Source organism: Anopheles cruzii, chromosome 2 (genome assembly GCF_943734635.1).
Source record: "Anopheles cruzii chromosome 2, idAnoCruzAS_RS32_06, whole genome shotgun sequence".
NCBI classification, from domain to species: Eukaryota; Metazoa; Arthropoda; class Insecta; order Diptera; family Culicidae; genus Anopheles; species Anopheles cruzii.
The window spans coordinates 158,860-175,783 of record NC_069144.1 but is presented as its reverse complement, the minus strand read 5'-3'; the positions used below and the strand labels follow the sequence as shown (position 1 = coordinate 175,783).

The 16,924-nt window shown below is 47.0% G+C and overlaps 3 protein-coding genes across 3 annotated transcripts; all 3 read right to left on the bottom strand.

Annotated features, from left to right (window-relative positions):
- Positions 1 to 4,583: 4,583 nt before the first annotated feature.
- LOC128267518 (protein pangolin, isoforms A/H/I/S-like) lies at positions 4,584 to 7,022 on the bottom strand. The gene is made up of 2 exons (XM_053004367.1): positions 5,563 to 7,022; positions 4,584 to 4,680 (listed from the first exon to the last, which is right to left on the bottom strand). The coding sequence occupies exons 1-2, from the start codon at positions 7,020 to 7,022 to the stop codon at positions 4,584 to 4,586; spliced, it is 1,557 nt and encodes a 518-aa protein (XP_052860327.1).
- A 2,429-nt stretch (positions 7,023 to 9,451) lies between these two features.
- LOC128267520 (ceramide glucosyltransferase-like) lies at positions 9,452 to 11,019 on the bottom strand. Its single transcript, XM_053004370.1, has one exon. The coding sequence runs from the start codon at positions 11,017 to 11,019 to the stop codon at positions 10,003 to 10,005; it is 1,017 nt and encodes a 338-aa protein (XP_052860330.1). The 3' UTR covers positions 9,452 to 10,002.
- Positions 11,020 to 13,904: 2,885 nt separating this feature from the next.
- On the bottom strand, positions 13,905 to 16,889 carry LOC128267519 (ceramide glucosyltransferase-like). Its single transcript, XM_053004369.1, has 2 exons — positions 16,778 to 16,889; positions 13,905 to 16,369 (listed from the first exon to the last, which is right to left on the bottom strand). Exon 2 carries the CDS (start codon positions 15,650 to 15,652, stop codon positions 14,456 to 14,458), a length of 1,197 nt encoding a protein of 398 aa, XP_052860329.1. The 5' UTR covers positions 15,653 to 16,369; positions 16,778 to 16,889; the 3' UTR covers positions 13,905 to 14,455.
- Between the last annotated feature and the right edge of the window lie 35 nt (positions 16,890 to 16,924).

Below are 16,924 nucleotides of genomic sequence, written 5' to 3'. Positions count from 1 at the left end.
AAAACCTACGACGCCATCTGTTGGATGTTCACTTTTCCGGCCGGCCGATACTTTCCCGGTGAAGCACTAATGGAAATCAACGAATTCCCACCTCCGCTGGTGCGCGACAAACCGCGCTCAACAGTTGAAAGGAAGCCGAAACCCGAGAAACCCCCGTCGCCGTCGCCACGTTCGGTTCCGTGCCCTGATTGCAAACCGAAATGCCGGCGAACATCACAACAAAGCATTAATCTTTTTGTTTTTGTTTTGCTTCTGTTATTTATACACCAAAAGGAAGCAGCAAAGCCACACCTCAGCACACGACGAAAATTGTTTATTTAACTTTTATCCTTGCTGCTGCTGGCCGCCGCCGTACGCATGCAACGCAAGCAACACACAACTGTGAGGCCGTGGTCAACGGGTCCACGGTTCGTTCAATCGATTCCGAACGCTCTCTCGTGGACAATCGTGGCAATCGGCCAATGGCAGAAGGACATAGGCAGAAAATAGTGTGTTATACTTTCAAGGTTGCCAACAAATTGGGCTTTAATGGAAAATTAATCAACAAGCGCCGCTGGAAACATATTTCCGCGTTTGTTTTGCAACTTTATTGCCACCGATGGACAACGTTAGTTTCTATGTCCGCGGATATCGGATGATGGCGCACTCGTGTTCTCACTATGTATTTTAAGCTGCTAATTCGAAAAGGTTATTACTAGCGAGGGTATATGAGCTAGTTCGCAGCATCCACCAAAGTGCGCCTACGTGTGCCGTTCAGATTGTCCGCACAAGCTATCCCAATCCAAGATCTCTCTCTCTCTCTCTCTCTCTCCCTCTCTCTGTTCTGAAGCGAACATATTCTAGCTCAACCGATTGCAGCATGCATACTGTGGCCTGTCATGACCAGAAATTCCGGGAAACATTCATCCCTCCGCATACCTGCCAGCCCCGTGATTCCTGCCAACATTCACTTCCGGGCGTAAGTTTCCAATTTTCCCCCTTCGTCAGTGAAAGCGGTTCGAGAAGCATTCTCCCACTCGGTTCCTGAGGGTTCGTGTGTGTGTGTGTGTGCAGCTTATGATGCGGCGAAAACTCGAATTAATCGTATTATTTCAAGACTGGAAAAACTCTTAACGTTCGGAGAATTTCGTTTTTCCGCTGTCGCTGGCCCTCAGCAGGGAACATATGACCCCTTGGTGGTTCGCATATCAGTGACGCACTTTCGCTAATGTTCCTCGTCTCGAGATGCCTCCAGCTGGAACCCTTTTGTGACGTTTGTGAATTCTGTGTGAATGAGTGTTCGTTTCATTGTATCTCCTGCCGCACCCGGTTCCGCGTGCTTCGCCATATCCGTGCACTTGCTCTTCCTATCCTGCGGTGCTCTCCGAGTCCCTCCTCGGGGCGGTGCAGTGCAGAGAAAGTTGTTGTTGTGGGGAGTTTTGCTGCTTTTGTTAGCATTTCAATTGTAAATATTCTTCTTCTGTTTGGCCGCAGTGTTTCACCACGTCGCACCAATAGGTCGAAAGAAACCATGTTCATCCTTCGCAACCGCACACAAACTGCAACCCTTAAATGACCAACAGAAAGCGGAAGGTGCAATGAATCAAAGCTGTGAACGAGTTCCTATTCCTCGATTAGGAACTAGGAACGTGTTGCATCCGCGCCGTGCATTTAAGGGTTAAGGGAAACTAAGCCCTTCCGGCTGCAGCAACCCTCGGAGCTAGAGACAAGAGAAATACTCCGAACACAGAAAGGGACATTCGCAGTCTCCGCGCAGTGTGTCGTCTGAAAGCCGACCCCTGATTTTGTCAAGCAACCAAAAAAACCAACACCAATTCGCCCGCCAGATACGTGGATTGTAGAACTTGCCGTAAGTAGAGTCAGCAAAATGATAATGGCACGGCACACCATTGCATTCGCTTACACCGCACTGAAGGGTGCGTCATTGCTGGAGTCCTGGGCGCTCCATTTTACGGCTCAGTGAAGCAACCAATCCTTTCATTCATTATTCCAATACTTTCCAACCGCGAGATGCAGAGGAACCGAACAATGAACGGCACAATGGAGCAAAAATCGTATGAGCAAACACTTTCTCCTGTCCGCAGCATTGTCTCTCGCTCTCTTTCTTTCTCTCTCTCGCTGGGTTTCGCTTCCGTCGGGCTGTGTTGTTAGAACCAATTCGCGTTTTCCCATCCAGACATGAAAGTGTCCCATCAAAAATTTTCAGTGTTAACATAAATTCTTTTCCATTCCTTTCGACGTCGGTAATACGCGAATGAAGGGGCTGCTTAGAGGACAGACATAACAGAAATAATAAAAGCAACTGGCAATTTAGTTTGGCAAATTAAACTTTTGTGGACCAGACAGCTACCAAAAGTGGGATGCTTCCATAATGTGGACCCCCATTTTGCTTCGGTCTTCGTGTCCATTGGCAGATTGTAATATAGGAGATTAATTTTATTCATTCGAAACACATCATCGCATCGTGATGATGGTGCGACTACATTGTTGTTCATTCCTTGTGGCAACAGTGGTCTCCTGGCAGTCTCGTCCCTGGCTACCCTACCACTGGAGTGCTTACGCATTTTACCGATTCTCCCTTCCAATAATCGTACGACCGTAGGCCGTGCTTCGCTCGAGTTGTTCTGTCCCTTACGCAGGCACAGGTTTAGGATGAGGACAACAGTGCGCGCCGAACCCGGTTATTACTGAATCCTCTAATGATGTCACGCGGAGCGTGAGCCATGGCTTATGCTGAGCAACCGGCGGCGGCGAAAGCCTGCCCCGCTCGAAAGCTGTCCCTGACAAGGAGGGCGCGTGTGGAAAAGAAACAGACACACAAATTAATGAGCACAAAATGGCGCAACCCTCCCACAATTGGCAACCCCGCGTTGAATGAACAGGCGTTTCTCAGCCGAGCGGTAATGCTACCTTCACCGTCCGTCCCTTCGTAGGTCAAAAATTAAAAAAGGAACGAAACTGTGTTGAATGACTGCGAGGAATAGGGCTCACTTTTGCGGAAGTTTTTAATTAGCTATGCCCTATGGTACGGCGAGAAAATGTCGGTTTCTTATCCGGGCTGTGAGGTAATGTGGCCGGAGCCATTTTGCCGTCTTTCCGGTTATCTCGAAACCCAAATTAATCAGGTTATTGCGGATAAACTCGGCAACAATAGTTGCGCGCCTAAAAAAACGGATAATTGCTAGACATGAATAAAAATATTACACGATAGGGATTCGGGCACAACATAAGATGAACCAAGGCAGGAACGAAGAGAATGATTTCAATGGTAAGATTTGACAAAAGTAAGCGTTACAAAAGAATTAAACAATAAAAAACGAATCACGCAGTGTGTTTTTGGTTTTGTTAAAGTTCCACTTGTTGATAGCAGATTTTTGCTGAAACTTGTCTTCCACTTAATCCATTGCAAACAGCATCAATCTAATGCACCCGTACTTGGTTGTTAACAGCATAAATGCCTCAAAATATCCGTTGGCATACGCATACACCAATAGCATACATATATGAAAATATGCGAACATGTTTTGATATATATACACTATTTTTATATGTGTAAAATAATGTCTGATGTTTGTCACAAAATGCCAATACTGCTTGTGATTGGTATACTTTATTGAGCTGGTTCGATCATCCACTTCATGTTGGGTTTTTTTGGCCACAAGCATTTTAATTGATTTTCTACTGCCGTTGCCGGTTAGCAGAAAAACTCCTCAGTTACCCATTTCCAAGGTTTTCATCTTACGGCAAGCTGGATGCTAGGGCACAAACGTAGCTAATCGTGTCTATGAAATAAGCTCTTACGCTTCCGGCCGGCACCGACAAACACTGGCATTTCCCTGTACTGTTTCCACCCAACAATGGCATTCCTCCGCTCCTTCGGAATGGATGATCAATCGGCTATTTCGCCATAAATCAAAGCACATCGGACATTCTGTTCCTCTTTGGGTCTTCTTTTTTCGCCACATCTACGCTCATGTCGCAGTGATTTCCTTAAGTACGGTACATAAATAAATTCGTTAAGGTTTCGCGAGCATTTCTTAAAACAGAAATTCGTGCTATAACCCTTTTCCGCTCGTTTGTCTATCGATCTTACTGTATGGTCTTTGGCCAACGGTCACACGGTCGCCTATAAACGCCCTCCCCTCTGGGTATACTGATGGCGAAGATTGCACTGTAGTTTCGTTTGTTTAAACTATGACATTGCGTGACAGCATTAGGACTGCCTCTTATTGTTAATCATTTTCTTTGGCTGGGTCGCTCTCTTAAACTTTAAAATAAACATAAATCAGGCGGGAGTAGCTTTCAGCACGCGGCCGCGACCACTGCTGCGCCGAAGGAAATATGGTAGAATGCCTAGCGGTGTGATGTCTCGATGATCACTCGTTACGATTGACTCACTTTTTCCGCCATGCGATCATCAGCAACAGCGCCATGAATCGTAAAACTTCATTCCACATGCTAACGCACAGTCTGGTCGAGTTTGGCACATTGTTATGCTCTGCTTTCTGTTTGTTTGGTTGCCTGCAATGCTGATGTGGATGATGGTGTGCCGGTTTGTGTCTCATCGGTCGCGCTCATTTCTATTACACCACTGTGCCGTAGCTGCCCATGTACTCGTCGGACATACGCGATCCGTCGTAGTTGTCGGACTCTTCGTTGCGTATACATATTTTCTTGCGCCTGCAAGAAAGTGGTATTATTTTGAGTGCCCTTTCGGTCATTCTGGATTGGCTGCTTCTGGTTTTTGCATGGGGAATGTCAATGCTCCGATCGACAAATTGTAGGGCAAGGTTTATCCAAGGAAATAGTTGCGATGGTTTGGGTTCTTGTTATTACCGTCTTTCGATCGATCGAAGTACAAAACGATCGTACAAAAAAACCGCGGCAGAGAAAATCTACTCGTTGGCACGAAAGGAAAGAAAAATTGAGATCGATTCGAGAGCCCGATCCAGTAAAGGAGGACATAATTATACCGAATGAAAAATGTGCTACACTGCTCGAACATGACCGAATATACGTTTTTTTTGGCTTTCTTGTTTTTCACTCACTTTTCATAATATGAGTGATTGGCACAAGTATACACTTCCTCCACTACCAGATACTGGGCGAACGATTAATTATCAAACCGTTCCGTGGTCTGTGCGAACAATCTTGGACCAGGGATTGGAAATGCGTTCTTTCATGCGTCATCGTCAGTAGACGTGGCTCATGTTTGTCCTTCAGCAATGCGTTACATTCTTGCTGGTTCAGGTTGTCGAAAACACGTGTTGTCTTTGAGTTCTGTGTCGAAAATATAAATGTTTAGAGAAGAAATACCGACAGACATTTCTAAACATCGGTTCCGAACACAACTGCGGTTCACTTTGTGATCGCGATCGCGTGTGTCCGTAAACCGAACCGAGTTCGAGTATGTAGTCAAAACTAGGAACATCAGATTTATTTTAGCAGAAAGAGCCATGGACAGCGACAGAAGGCCGTGTCGGGGAGACCAGGAGGGTGTTGTTAAAACGACAGCAACATGTGCTGCTGGGGAACTGAAAAGCGGAATGGCGCGACACTTACCTGCTGGGTGGTTCGGGGCCGATTTGATCCTTTTTTTTCGCTTTTCGCTTCTTCTTCGACCCGTAACCATAGTTGTCTCGAGCCGTCCAGCCAGGGTACATTTCCATGTGCAGCTGACGTTCCTGGCGCGCTTTGTCGTAATAAACGCTCTGTTCGTCTCGCGACAACGAGTGCCACTTGCGACCGAGAATCTGATTGATCGCGGCCGACTCTTTCAAGGTACACTCGGCGACCACTTTCGCGCGCATCTCCTTCATGTAGAGCATGAACGCGTTGAGAGGCTTCTTGATATGTGGCCGATTGGGCTGCTGATTTTGATGTTGCTGTTGTTGCGGGTGCTGCGTGCGGTCAGCGGCGCATTTTTTCTTCGAGCTGCCACTGCCACCACTGCCATTGCCGGTGCTGTTGCCTCCGCCACTGCCCGAGCTGCCGACGCTCTGCGCCCGTCCAAACCGGTTGGTCAGCTCCTGTGGAAGATCGATTGCTGACTTGCTGCCTGGGCTGAGCCCTACCCCGTGCTGCCGGGCACTGTAGTTGTGGGAGATTTCCGGCCCCGCTGGGTTCCCGGGGCTGGTTGCCACTCCGGCTGCGAGCGCTGCACTCTGTTCCTGCTTTACCTGTTGCTGCAGACTCTGGTTCAGCACATTGTGCGTGTGGACCGAGTTCAGCAGAGACTGCGATGACTGGTAACGTGAATAGAGGTCGCTGGCCAGCGTAGTGTATATCTGCAGCGACGATGGGTACGAGTTGCGGAAGGTGGGTGCCGTAGAGTACATCGAGGGCGTGTGCCAGGAAGGTGGTACCGGCAGCATGTTGGAGGACAGTATCGATGGGTAGGGGTACTGGCTGGTTGAAAAGGAGTACAGCGACTGGCGGGCAGATAGACTGATCGCCTTCGAATCCAACTGGTACGGGAGTATACCGCAGTGCGCCGGCGGTGGGTTGGAGAGAGGATCTTCGTTGCAGAAGAACTGAGACAGACCCATCTTTCCCATCGTCCCTGCCGCCTGCAGGGCACTGGCTGTCCCACTGGAGTACTGGTAGGGAGGCAGGTAGCCCATAGTGAAACCAGGGGAATGGTCTGGCGAGTCCAGCTTCCCCGCACTGCTTGTTCCGCCGCTGGCCGAACCCACGCCGCTAGCAATCGCCGCAGCACTCACCGCAACATCAGCCCCCGCCCCGGACCCAGCAGTGCCGCCGGCAGCATACGGTGGACTCAGGTCTTGCCGGGCTGCGGAGCTTTTCACCAGATTTTCCGCACTTTCAGTCAAATCTATTAAGTTAAACTTCTCCTCGAGCAGATTCTCGGAGGATGCCTTCTCATCCTCCCTGTCGCCCTCGTCTTTGAACACTTTCACCTCATCGGTGCTGCCGAGATCGTCACCGGCGCTAGTCGCCGCCGTCGCCGTCGTCGTCGTCGTTGTCGAGCCGGAATGTGAGTTTTCGTTTGTGTTGGGCATTCTGGGCACATCCAACCGCTTCCTGGCCTCTGCTTCTTCTTCTTCCTTCGCTTCTTTTTCTTTACGCCTCCACCGCGGAAACCGTCTTGGTGGCCACTGCACATAAATATTGCACGCCTTGCTTATCTTCGTACGCCTGCCTTATCCTTGTTACGAAACCATGCACGTGGGCGACCAACGACGACGGCCGTGATAATGGTTGCTGCGACAACAGAGAGTGTACGAGGCACGCAATACCATTGAAATGGACCGATTTCAGGGCAGATTTGCAACGCACGCACACAACGCAAGCAACAGTTTCACGACTTTTTCGCGAAATGCAACTGCTTCGCCTACTAACGCACACAGCTGCACGCCCTACGACACCGCATGCTTTAGATTACTCCGATGCAACTCAAGTTACTTCGATTTTCAATGGTACACCACTTGTACCCTGCATTCTCGCAACGCACGCACGCACGCTCTTCCCGAAGGCTTGCCCGACCACTGCAAACTTCCAATCACTTTGTCATTGCCTTTGGCCCAGCACACTGATTGAAACGAACATTTATCCAAGCAAATTACAGTGAAACCCACTTGCAAATCCCTGTCCTCGTTTGCTGTACTACTAAAGGCCTAGATGACTAGATCGGTTACCACACTATTGCACGGTTGTTTCCATTGGCTGACACTTTTCACTGCACTCCCATTTGCTCTGGGTTGCAATTTTTAAATAAATCTAATACACGATCAGACTTTTCATCTCTTTTATGGCACAACACAACACATACATACACTGGTACTGGATCTGGGAAAGTAAGCATCGCGATATCCTCACTTTCTCACGGGCCATTCGGTGGAGGCGCCTTATGGTTGCTGCACGACGGGGGGGGCGAAGAGTCCTCATGTAAAACGCAATGCCTCCAAGATGTTCAACAATGCCCAACGCACACACGGTCTACTCCGCTGGAGTGAAACACATCTATATTTACCATTCACGGTGAGGAATCTTTACTTTCGTTCACTGGCGAGTATAGCACGGTGGCGGGTTCTCCGCCGCACATGAATGAATGGCCATTACACTACCTAGCTTCTTGCGAAAAACATCCGGACAGCTACAAAGTTGAAGAAGAGTTTCATTTTCTGCTGTTACTTCGGAACGACTCGAGATTACTTGGATCCGCGCGCATAAGCATAACTTTATGAATGTGTGAACCCACGAAAGAAACACACACACGCACGGCTGTGGCGACGGTTCTAAAAATAAATGCTAACTCGTCGTAACTCGTACTCTCTATTTACCTCCTTGCCGGGATTCCTTTGAGATCGAACGGTGTGCCCAATGCACAATGCGGGAGTACGACGCGCCACACGACGCGCGGAGGCAAACGAGGCTCAATCGACGGGTTACGAGGAGGAGTTTCGATAGCTCCGTGAGACATTTTCGGTTCGTCTAACACATCTAATCACTATGCCATTTTCACACATTTTTCCACTGCTACCTGTTTGGTCCAAGCTTCTCCAGTGCTTCTTCTCGAATGGCAGAAAAGTGAGTGCCGAAAAAGAAAATTTATACTGCTTTGGCGAAGGTATTGTTTTTACTCGACAGGTTTTTCTCGTTGACGGCACTCTCTCACGCACTGACACTCACTCTTTATAAACTGTATCTCAACACTTGCGATGACTCAGAAAAGACAACTCCAAACTAAAAGACCAACTCAAAATACAAAGACCAAGAAATGACAACCCGAACTAAATTGTTTGTCCATTCAAACTTTGTGAGTGAAAATAGCCCATTTAGTTTAGTCAATCAAAAATCGTTTAGAAACGTTATTAACGATTAAACATTAATAGAATTAGATAACGGAATCAGGACAATCTAGTCCACCTGGCCTAGGTCTGAGGACTGTATAATGGCCATACAAAAAGACCCTAAAATTACATATATAGGATATAGTTACAGATTTTTTTGATCATGTATTTAATGAGGTAGATGATATCGATTTAAGTTTGGAAGAAGAAATAGACTAGTAAGTATTCTATCAAACTTCACACTCCATCAATTTGTTTCAAAATTTCGCACAATCATTCAGATGGCTCGTTTCACACTAAAAAATTCAGTATCATGGTGTATCAGAAGTTTGTGTGATTTCAAATAATGATCTTGAGGATCAATAATAATACAATACAATAAGTTATTTATTGTACTTGAACGCGTGTATTAAAATGTTGAATTTAATCCAAACACATGCACGTTGACATGTCGACGTAACTCCCGATAAGGAGAACTCGTTTCGTTAGTCAACTTCGAAGACGTCGTCCGTTTATCACAATTAATCTGGCTTATCACAAAAACTGTACTGATTTGCTATGAAGCAACTCGGATATTCGGATGGTTAAAAAAATCACGTTCATGTTCTCCTTTTTTTCATTTTCATGTTTTTGTCGTAAAGAAGATTCAACTTACTCAATAGTTTTCGCATGGTTTATAAATATTATTTACAATGGGACAATCGACAACAAAAAAATCAATTTCCGCTATATTTGAATGCTCATATGAAGAAGCGAATGTGTTCGTGCAATGGGAAAAACGCTAGCGGAAACTTTAAGGTACACCATTTAGATCCTTCGTCAGACCTGGCGTTGAATACGTTGGGTTCGTAAACCGAGCATTTGTTTGTTTGCATTATAAATAACCAATATAACACTAGATTACTAAAACCAAAAAGCAAATGCCAAACAAAACATTCTAAAACTATAAAACATGAACGTGGGCGCAGTTTCCTTGCAACGGATGATACGTGGGGACTGACTTCATCAACAGCGCCGAAAAATGTGATGGGCAACCTTTTATTCAGTCCTTACAGTTCCTTGGGGTGTTTTGTGCTCGAAACGAAAACAATTAAAAAAGTGGGACGATAAATAGCAGCGAAATGGGTGAAACATGTTGAGGGACGTGAAAGACAGAGCGTGGTAATTTGTTTGCGTCGAGCAGCTAATCTTACGATTTGATTTGAGAAGTAAGTTCGTACGCGATTCCGCCCCAGGCCAGCTTGTAAACGCGGGTTCGCCATCTGATGGCAGGACTCCAAAGTGCATTGAAAAACAGATACGGTCCACTAATTTCACGAAAGGCCCAACCGACCAGAAACGTGAATTTGTTGAACGGTAATGCACCATTCTGTATGATGGAGAGAAGAACCCAATCGGACAGGAACCATACCAGCGTATGGATGAGGAAAAACACTAGCGGATTCCAACGAAAGAGCACTTTGGCCGCACCACACGCAAATATGCCAACGATGATACACTCCGACATTGGTTCTAGCAAAATGGTCGTCGGCACCATTGCCACACGCAGCTTGGCCCATCGGGTCAGCCGAGCCTGAAAGCTGCTAATATCACAAATGCCGGAATTCTGCCAAGCCGGCTGGCTGCTGATCGTCAACTTCCATCCGTTTTCGTGGAACGCCTTGGCAAGAAAAAAATCTTCGGCCAAATAGCACCCGAAAGCTTGCACGCCTCCCAGCTGGTCCAAGACGTCCTTGCGCATCAAGCACGACATTCCGGTGTGGCAGTTGATGCCCAGTAGATCGGCACACAGATAAATCCTCGATTGCACCGTCCCGAAGTAGATCTTCTCGAAGGCAGCCGCGAATCCCTCCCGGTCGCAAACGAACGGCATCTGATGCACCAAACCCACATGCTCCGTCATGTGGTTCACCATATCCGTCAGCGTGTCGCTTTTCATTCGTATGCCCGCGTCCGAAATCATTATCAGCTCATAGCGGGCCACCAGATAGCCCGGGTAGAGGTTGTTAATCTTTGGATTGACGCCAACATTCGAACCACCGACGAGCAGGCTGGTCTCTATGCTGGGATATTTATCACATAACCGGTTAACCACATCGATTGCGGGATCGTCCTCGGACTCGATGCAAAACAGCAGCTCGTAGGTCGGGTAGTCCATGAGGAAGAACGTCTCCAAGTTGCTCTGCAGGTTCGGGTCTACGCCCATCAAGGAATCGTCCCTGCCGCCTGCAGGGCACTGGCTGTCCCACTGGAGTACTGGTAGGGAGGCAGGTAGCCCATAGTGAAACCAGGGGAATGGTCTGGCGAGTCCAGCTTCCCCGCACTGCTTGTTCCGCCGCTGGCCGAACCCACGCCGCTAGCAATCGCCGCAGCACTCACCGCAACATCAGCCCCCGCCCCGGACCCAGCAGTGCCGGCGGCAGCATACGGTGGACTCAGGTCTTGCCGGGCTGCGGAGCTTTTCACCAGATTTTCCGCACTTTCAGTCAAATCTATTAAGTTAAACTTCTCCTCGAGCAGATTCTCGGAGGATGCCTTCTCATCCTCCCTGTCGCCCTCGTCTTTGAACACTTTCACCTCATCGGTGCTGCCGAGATCGTCACCGGCGCTAGTCGCCGCCGTCGCCGTCGTCGTCGTCGTTGTCGAGCCGGAATGTGAGTTTTCGTTTGTGTTGGGCATTCTGGGCACATCCAACCGCTTCCTGGCCTCTGCTTCTTCTTCTTCCTTCGCTTCTTTTTCTTTACGCCTCCACCGCGGAAACCGTCTTGGTGGCCACTGCACATAAATATTGCACGCCTTGCTTATCTTCGTACGCCTGCCTTATCCTTGTTACGAAACCATGCACGTGGGCGACCAACGACGACGGCCGTGATAATGGTTGCTGCGACAACAGAGAGTGTACGAGGCACGCAATACCATTGAAATGGACCGATTTCAGGGCAGATTTGCAACGCACGCACACAACGCAAGCAACAGTTTCACGACTTTTTCGCGAAATGCAACTGCTTCGCCTACTAACGCACACAGCTGCACGCCCTACGACACCGCATGCTTTAGATTACTCCGATGCAACTCAAGTTACTTCGATTTTCAATGGTACACCACTTGTACCCTGCATTCTCGCAACGCACGCACGCACGCTCTTCCCGAAGGCTTGCCCGACCACTGCAAACTTCCAATCACTTTGTCATTGCCTTTGGCCCAGCACACTGATTGAAACGAACATTTATCCAAGCAAATTACAGTGAAACCCACTTGCAAATCCCTGTCCTCGTTTGCTGTACTACTAAAGGCCGATGACTAGATCGGTTACCACACTATTGCACGGCTGACACTTTTCATTGCACTCCCATTTGCGCTGGGTTGTAATTTTTAAATAAATCTAATACACGATCAGACTTTTCATCTCTTTTATGGCACAACACAACACATACATACACTGGTACTGGATCTGGGAAAGTAAGCATCCCGATATCCTCACTTTCTCACGGGCCATTCGGTGGAGGCGCCTTATGGTTGCTGCACGACAGGGGGCGAAGAGTCCTCATGGAAAACGCAATGCCTCCAAAATGTTCAACAATGCCCAACGCACACACGGTCTACTCCGCTGGAGTGAAACACATCTATATTTACCATTCACGGTGAGGAATCTTGACTTTCGTTCACTGGCGAGTATAGCACGGTGGCGGGTTCTCCGCCGCACATGAATGAATGGCCATTACACTACCTAGCTTCTTGCGAAAAACATCCGGACAGCTACAAAGTTGAAGAAGAGTTTCATTTTCTGCTGTTACTTCGGAACGACTCGAGATTACTTGGATCCGCGCGCATAAGCATAACTTTATGAATGTGTGAACCCACGAACGAAACACACACACGCACTGCTGTGGCGACGGTTCTAAAAATAAATGCTAACTCGTCGTAACTCGTACTCTCTATTTACCTCCTTGCCGGGATTCCTTTGAGATCGAACGGTGTGCCCAATGCACAATGCGGGAGTACGACGCGCCACACGACGCGCGGAGGCAAACGAGGCTCAATCGACGGGTTACGAGGAGGAGTTTCGATAGCTCCGTGAGACATTTTCGGTTCGTCTAACACATCTAATCACTATGCCATTTTCACACATTTTTCCACTGCTACCTGTTTGGTCCAAGCTTCTCCAGTGCTTCTTCTCGAATGGCAGAAAAGTGAGTGCCGAAAAAGAAAATTTATACTGCTTTGGCGAAGGTATTGTTTTTACTCGACAGGTTTTTCTCGTTGACGGCACTCTCTCACGCACTGACACTCACTCTTTATAAACTGTATCTCAACACTTGCGATGACTCAGAAAAGACAACTCCAAACTAAAAGACCAACTCAAAATACAAAGACCAAGAAATGACAACCCGAACTAAATTGTTTGTCCATTCAAACTTTGTGAGTGAAAATAGCCCATTTAGTTTAGTCAATCAAAAATCGTTTAGAAACGTTATTAACGATTAAACATTAATAGAATTAGATAACGGAATCAGGACAATCTAGTCCACCTGGCCTAGGTCTGAGGACTGTATAATGGCCATACAAAAAGACCCTAAAATTACATATATAGGATATAGTTACAGATTTTTTTGATCATGTATTTAATGAGGTAGATGATATCGATTTAAGTTTGGAAGAAGAAATAGACTAGTAAGTATTCTATCAAACTTCACACTCCATCAATTTGTTTCAAAATTTCGCACAATCATTCAGATGGCTCGTTTCACACTAAAAAATTCAGTATCATGGTGTATCAGAAGTTTGTGTGATTTCAAATAATGATCTTGAGGATCAATAATAATACAATACAATAAGTTATTTATTGTACTTGAACGCGTGTATTAAAATGTTGAATTTAATCCAAACACATGCACGTTGACATGTCGACGTAACTCCCGATAAGGAGAACTCGTTTCGTTAGTCAACTTCGAAGACGTCGTCCGTTTATCACAATTAATCTGGCTTATCACAAAAACTGTACTGATTTGCTATGAAGCAACTCGGATATTCGGATGGTTAAAAAAATCACGTTCATGTTCTCCTTTTTTTCATTTTCATGTTTTTGTCGTAAAGAAGATTCAACTTACTCAATAGTTTTCGCATGGTTTATAAATATTATTTACAATGGGACAATCGACAACAAAAAAATCAATTTCCGCTATATTTGAATGCTCATATGAAGAAGCGAATGTGTTCGTGCAATGGGAAAAACGCTAGCGGAAACTTTAAGGTACACCATTTAGATCCTTCGTCAGACCTGGCGTTGAATACGTTGGGTTCGTAAACCGAGCATTTGTTTGTTTGCATTATAAATAACCAATATAACACTAGATTACTAAAACCAAAAAGCAAATGCCAAACAAAACATTCTAAAACTATAAAACATGAACGTGGGCGCAGTTTCCTTGCAACGGATGATACGTGGGGACTGACTTCATCAACAGCGCCGAAAAATGTGATGGGCAACCTTTTATTCAGTCCTTACAGTTCCTTGGGGTGTTTTGTGCTCGAAACGAAAACAATTAAAAAAGTGGGACGATAAATAGCAGCGAAATGGGTGAAACATGTTGAGGGACGTGAAAGACAGAGCGTGGTAATTTGTTTGCGTCGAGCAGCTAATCTTACGATTTGATTTGAGAAGTAAGTTCGTACGCGATTCCGCCCCAGGCCAGCTTGTAAACGCGGGTTCGCCATCTGATGGCAGGACTCCAAAGTGCATTGAAAAACAGATACGGTCCACTAATTTCACGAAAGGCCCAACCGACCAGAAACGTGAATTTGTTGAACGGTAATGCACCATTCTGTATGATGGAGAGAAGAACCCAATCGGACAGGAACCATACCAGCGTATGGATGAGGAAAAACACTAGCGGATTCCAACGAAAGAGCACTTTGGCCGCACCACACGCAAATATGCCAACGATGATACACTCCGACATTGGTTCTAGCAAAATGGTCGTCGGCACCATTGCCACACGCAGCTTGGCCCATCGGGTCAGCCGAGCCTGAAAGCTGCTAATATCACAAATGCCGGAATTCTGCCAAGCCGGCTGGCTGCTGATCGTCAACTTCCATCCGTTTTCGTGGAACGCCTTGGCAAGAAAAAAATCTTCGGCCAAATAGCACCCGAAAGCTTGCACGCCTCCCAGCTGGTCCAAGACGTCCTTGCGCATCAAGCACGACATTCCGGTGTGGCAGTTGATGCCCAGTAGATCGGCACACAGATAAATCCTCGATTGCACCGTCCCGAAGTAGATCTTCTCGAAGGCAGCCGCGAATCCCTCCCGGTCGCAAACGAACGGCATCTGATGCACCAAACCCACATGCTCCGTCATGTGGTTCACCATATCCGTCAGCGTGTCGCTTTTCATTCGTATGCCCGCGTCCGAAATCATTATCAGCTCATAGCGGGCCACCAGATAGCCCGGGTAGAGGTTGTTAATCTTTGGATTGACGCCAACATTCGAACCACCGACGAGCAGGCTGGTCTCTATGCTGGGATATTTATCACATAACCGGTTAACCACATCGATTGCGGGATCGTCCTCGGACTCGATGCAAAACAGCAGCTCGTAGGTCGGGTAGTCCATGAGGAAGAACGTCTCCAAGTTGCTCTGCAGGTTCGGGTCTACGCCCATCAAGGGTTTCAGGATCGAAACCGACGGATACGGCGTTTCACGCGGCTGCTGGGATGCTTTCTTGTGCAGCTTGACCTTTCCGTACGTTATGGCCGTGAGGTGGATAATCCATTTGCCAAACCAAAATATCAGGATACCAATTGCAAGACAATGTATAATGGTAATCATTGTCAGCGACATAGTAACATGATTAAACCGCCCCGGCTTTCAGCAGTCACCGAACGAGCACCTTTCAACCGAAGCGCGTGTCTAGAGAGTTATCGTTTATGCACTGCAACGACTCCTTTCCGAGCCACACAGTACATAGTACAGACTGAGCCGAACGATGGCACGCAAGAACACCTTCCCGGTACACTGCCGACTGGTGGTGCGACGGCGTTAGCAGGCAAACGTTTAATCACAGGGCCGCTATCCGCTGGCGAGCGATGGTAGCGGTAACGTACTTTGACGTTGGTTTCTTCTCTGTGATAACGAAGTTGGTGACGAATACATTGACAGTGATGATAAAGGCGGTTGGCAGCGAGAATGTATGACCACCGTTACTGCATCCGTTGACAATTTGGTCAAGCAGGAGGCGATCGATGGAAGTGAACATTAACTTTGTTCATACGTTGAGCACTATGAAGGATTTGCTCCCACTATTTGGCTGCAACTGTAGATTTTATCTCCCAGATTTCAATCAATTCAATCTTGATAACGAATGCGTCCCGGCTTCAGTCTAGGCTGGACATCGGCATCACGGGTACGTCATGTGATGGTCGGTCTCTGTTGTACGATCGGCCAAAGTTCAGGGCACGCGATGATTCGATCGTTTGTTTTACGATTGTCAATGGCTCAACCGTAGTCCTATTCCTTACCGCCGCTACTTTACGCAATTTCCGGAATGCGCGGGGTTATCTGTGAAAAAGAGGAACGAAACATATTTTTAAAATCAATGAAGAACACACACACACCATGTGGGCTATCACTGATCATGCTATGCTAGCACGAGTTTGATTCCAAGCAAGCGTAGATAAGGTGCGGCGGAATCACACAATTTAACACACACCCTGGTCTACTGTTGGAGCAGTTCTTTTGTTATCTGCTGCCGGTGTACCAGTAATCACATGATTGGGTCAGCATTCTAAGTTTGGTAAAGGTTCTGAATGACACACGACCGACAAATTGTTAATAATGCAAAACAACAGCACAGCACACTCGCTTTAAAATAGGAACTACTATTGTAAAAACATCATATAGCTTCACGTTTCCCTGAGAAATGCATCGATTACCACACTTGCTTGTATTTACGTGGAAAACACTTACATCTTAGTTTAAGAGTACATCCTTTGCACATCTTTTGCACAAACCAAAGATGTTGCTGTGATTTTTTTGGCGTATGAGTCACGGCGATGGCTGCAAAGCGCGTTCGTTTGTCACAGCGAAAACAGTTCACTTTTGGTGGTGCTCAAA

What these genes read in the sequence shown, in the direction of transcription:
- LOC128267519 (XM_053004369.1), bottom strand. Translation starts at nt 15,652, where the DNA reads ATGTCGCTGACAATGATTACCATTATACATTGTCTTGCAATTGGTATC.
- LOC128267520 (XM_053004370.1), bottom strand. Translation starts at nt 11,019, where the DNA reads ATGGGCGTAGACCCGAACCTGCAGAGCAACTTGGAGACGTTCTTCCTC.
- LOC128267518 (XM_053004367.1), bottom strand. Translation starts at nt 7,022, where the DNA reads ATGCCCAACACAAACGAAAACTCACATTCCGGCTCGACAACGACGACG. An exon ending in GGCCCCGAACCACCCAGCAG is followed by an intron (nt 4,681 to 5,562) that starts GTAAGTGTCGCG and finishes ACTTTCTTGCAG; the next exon opens with GCGCAAGAAAATATGTATAC.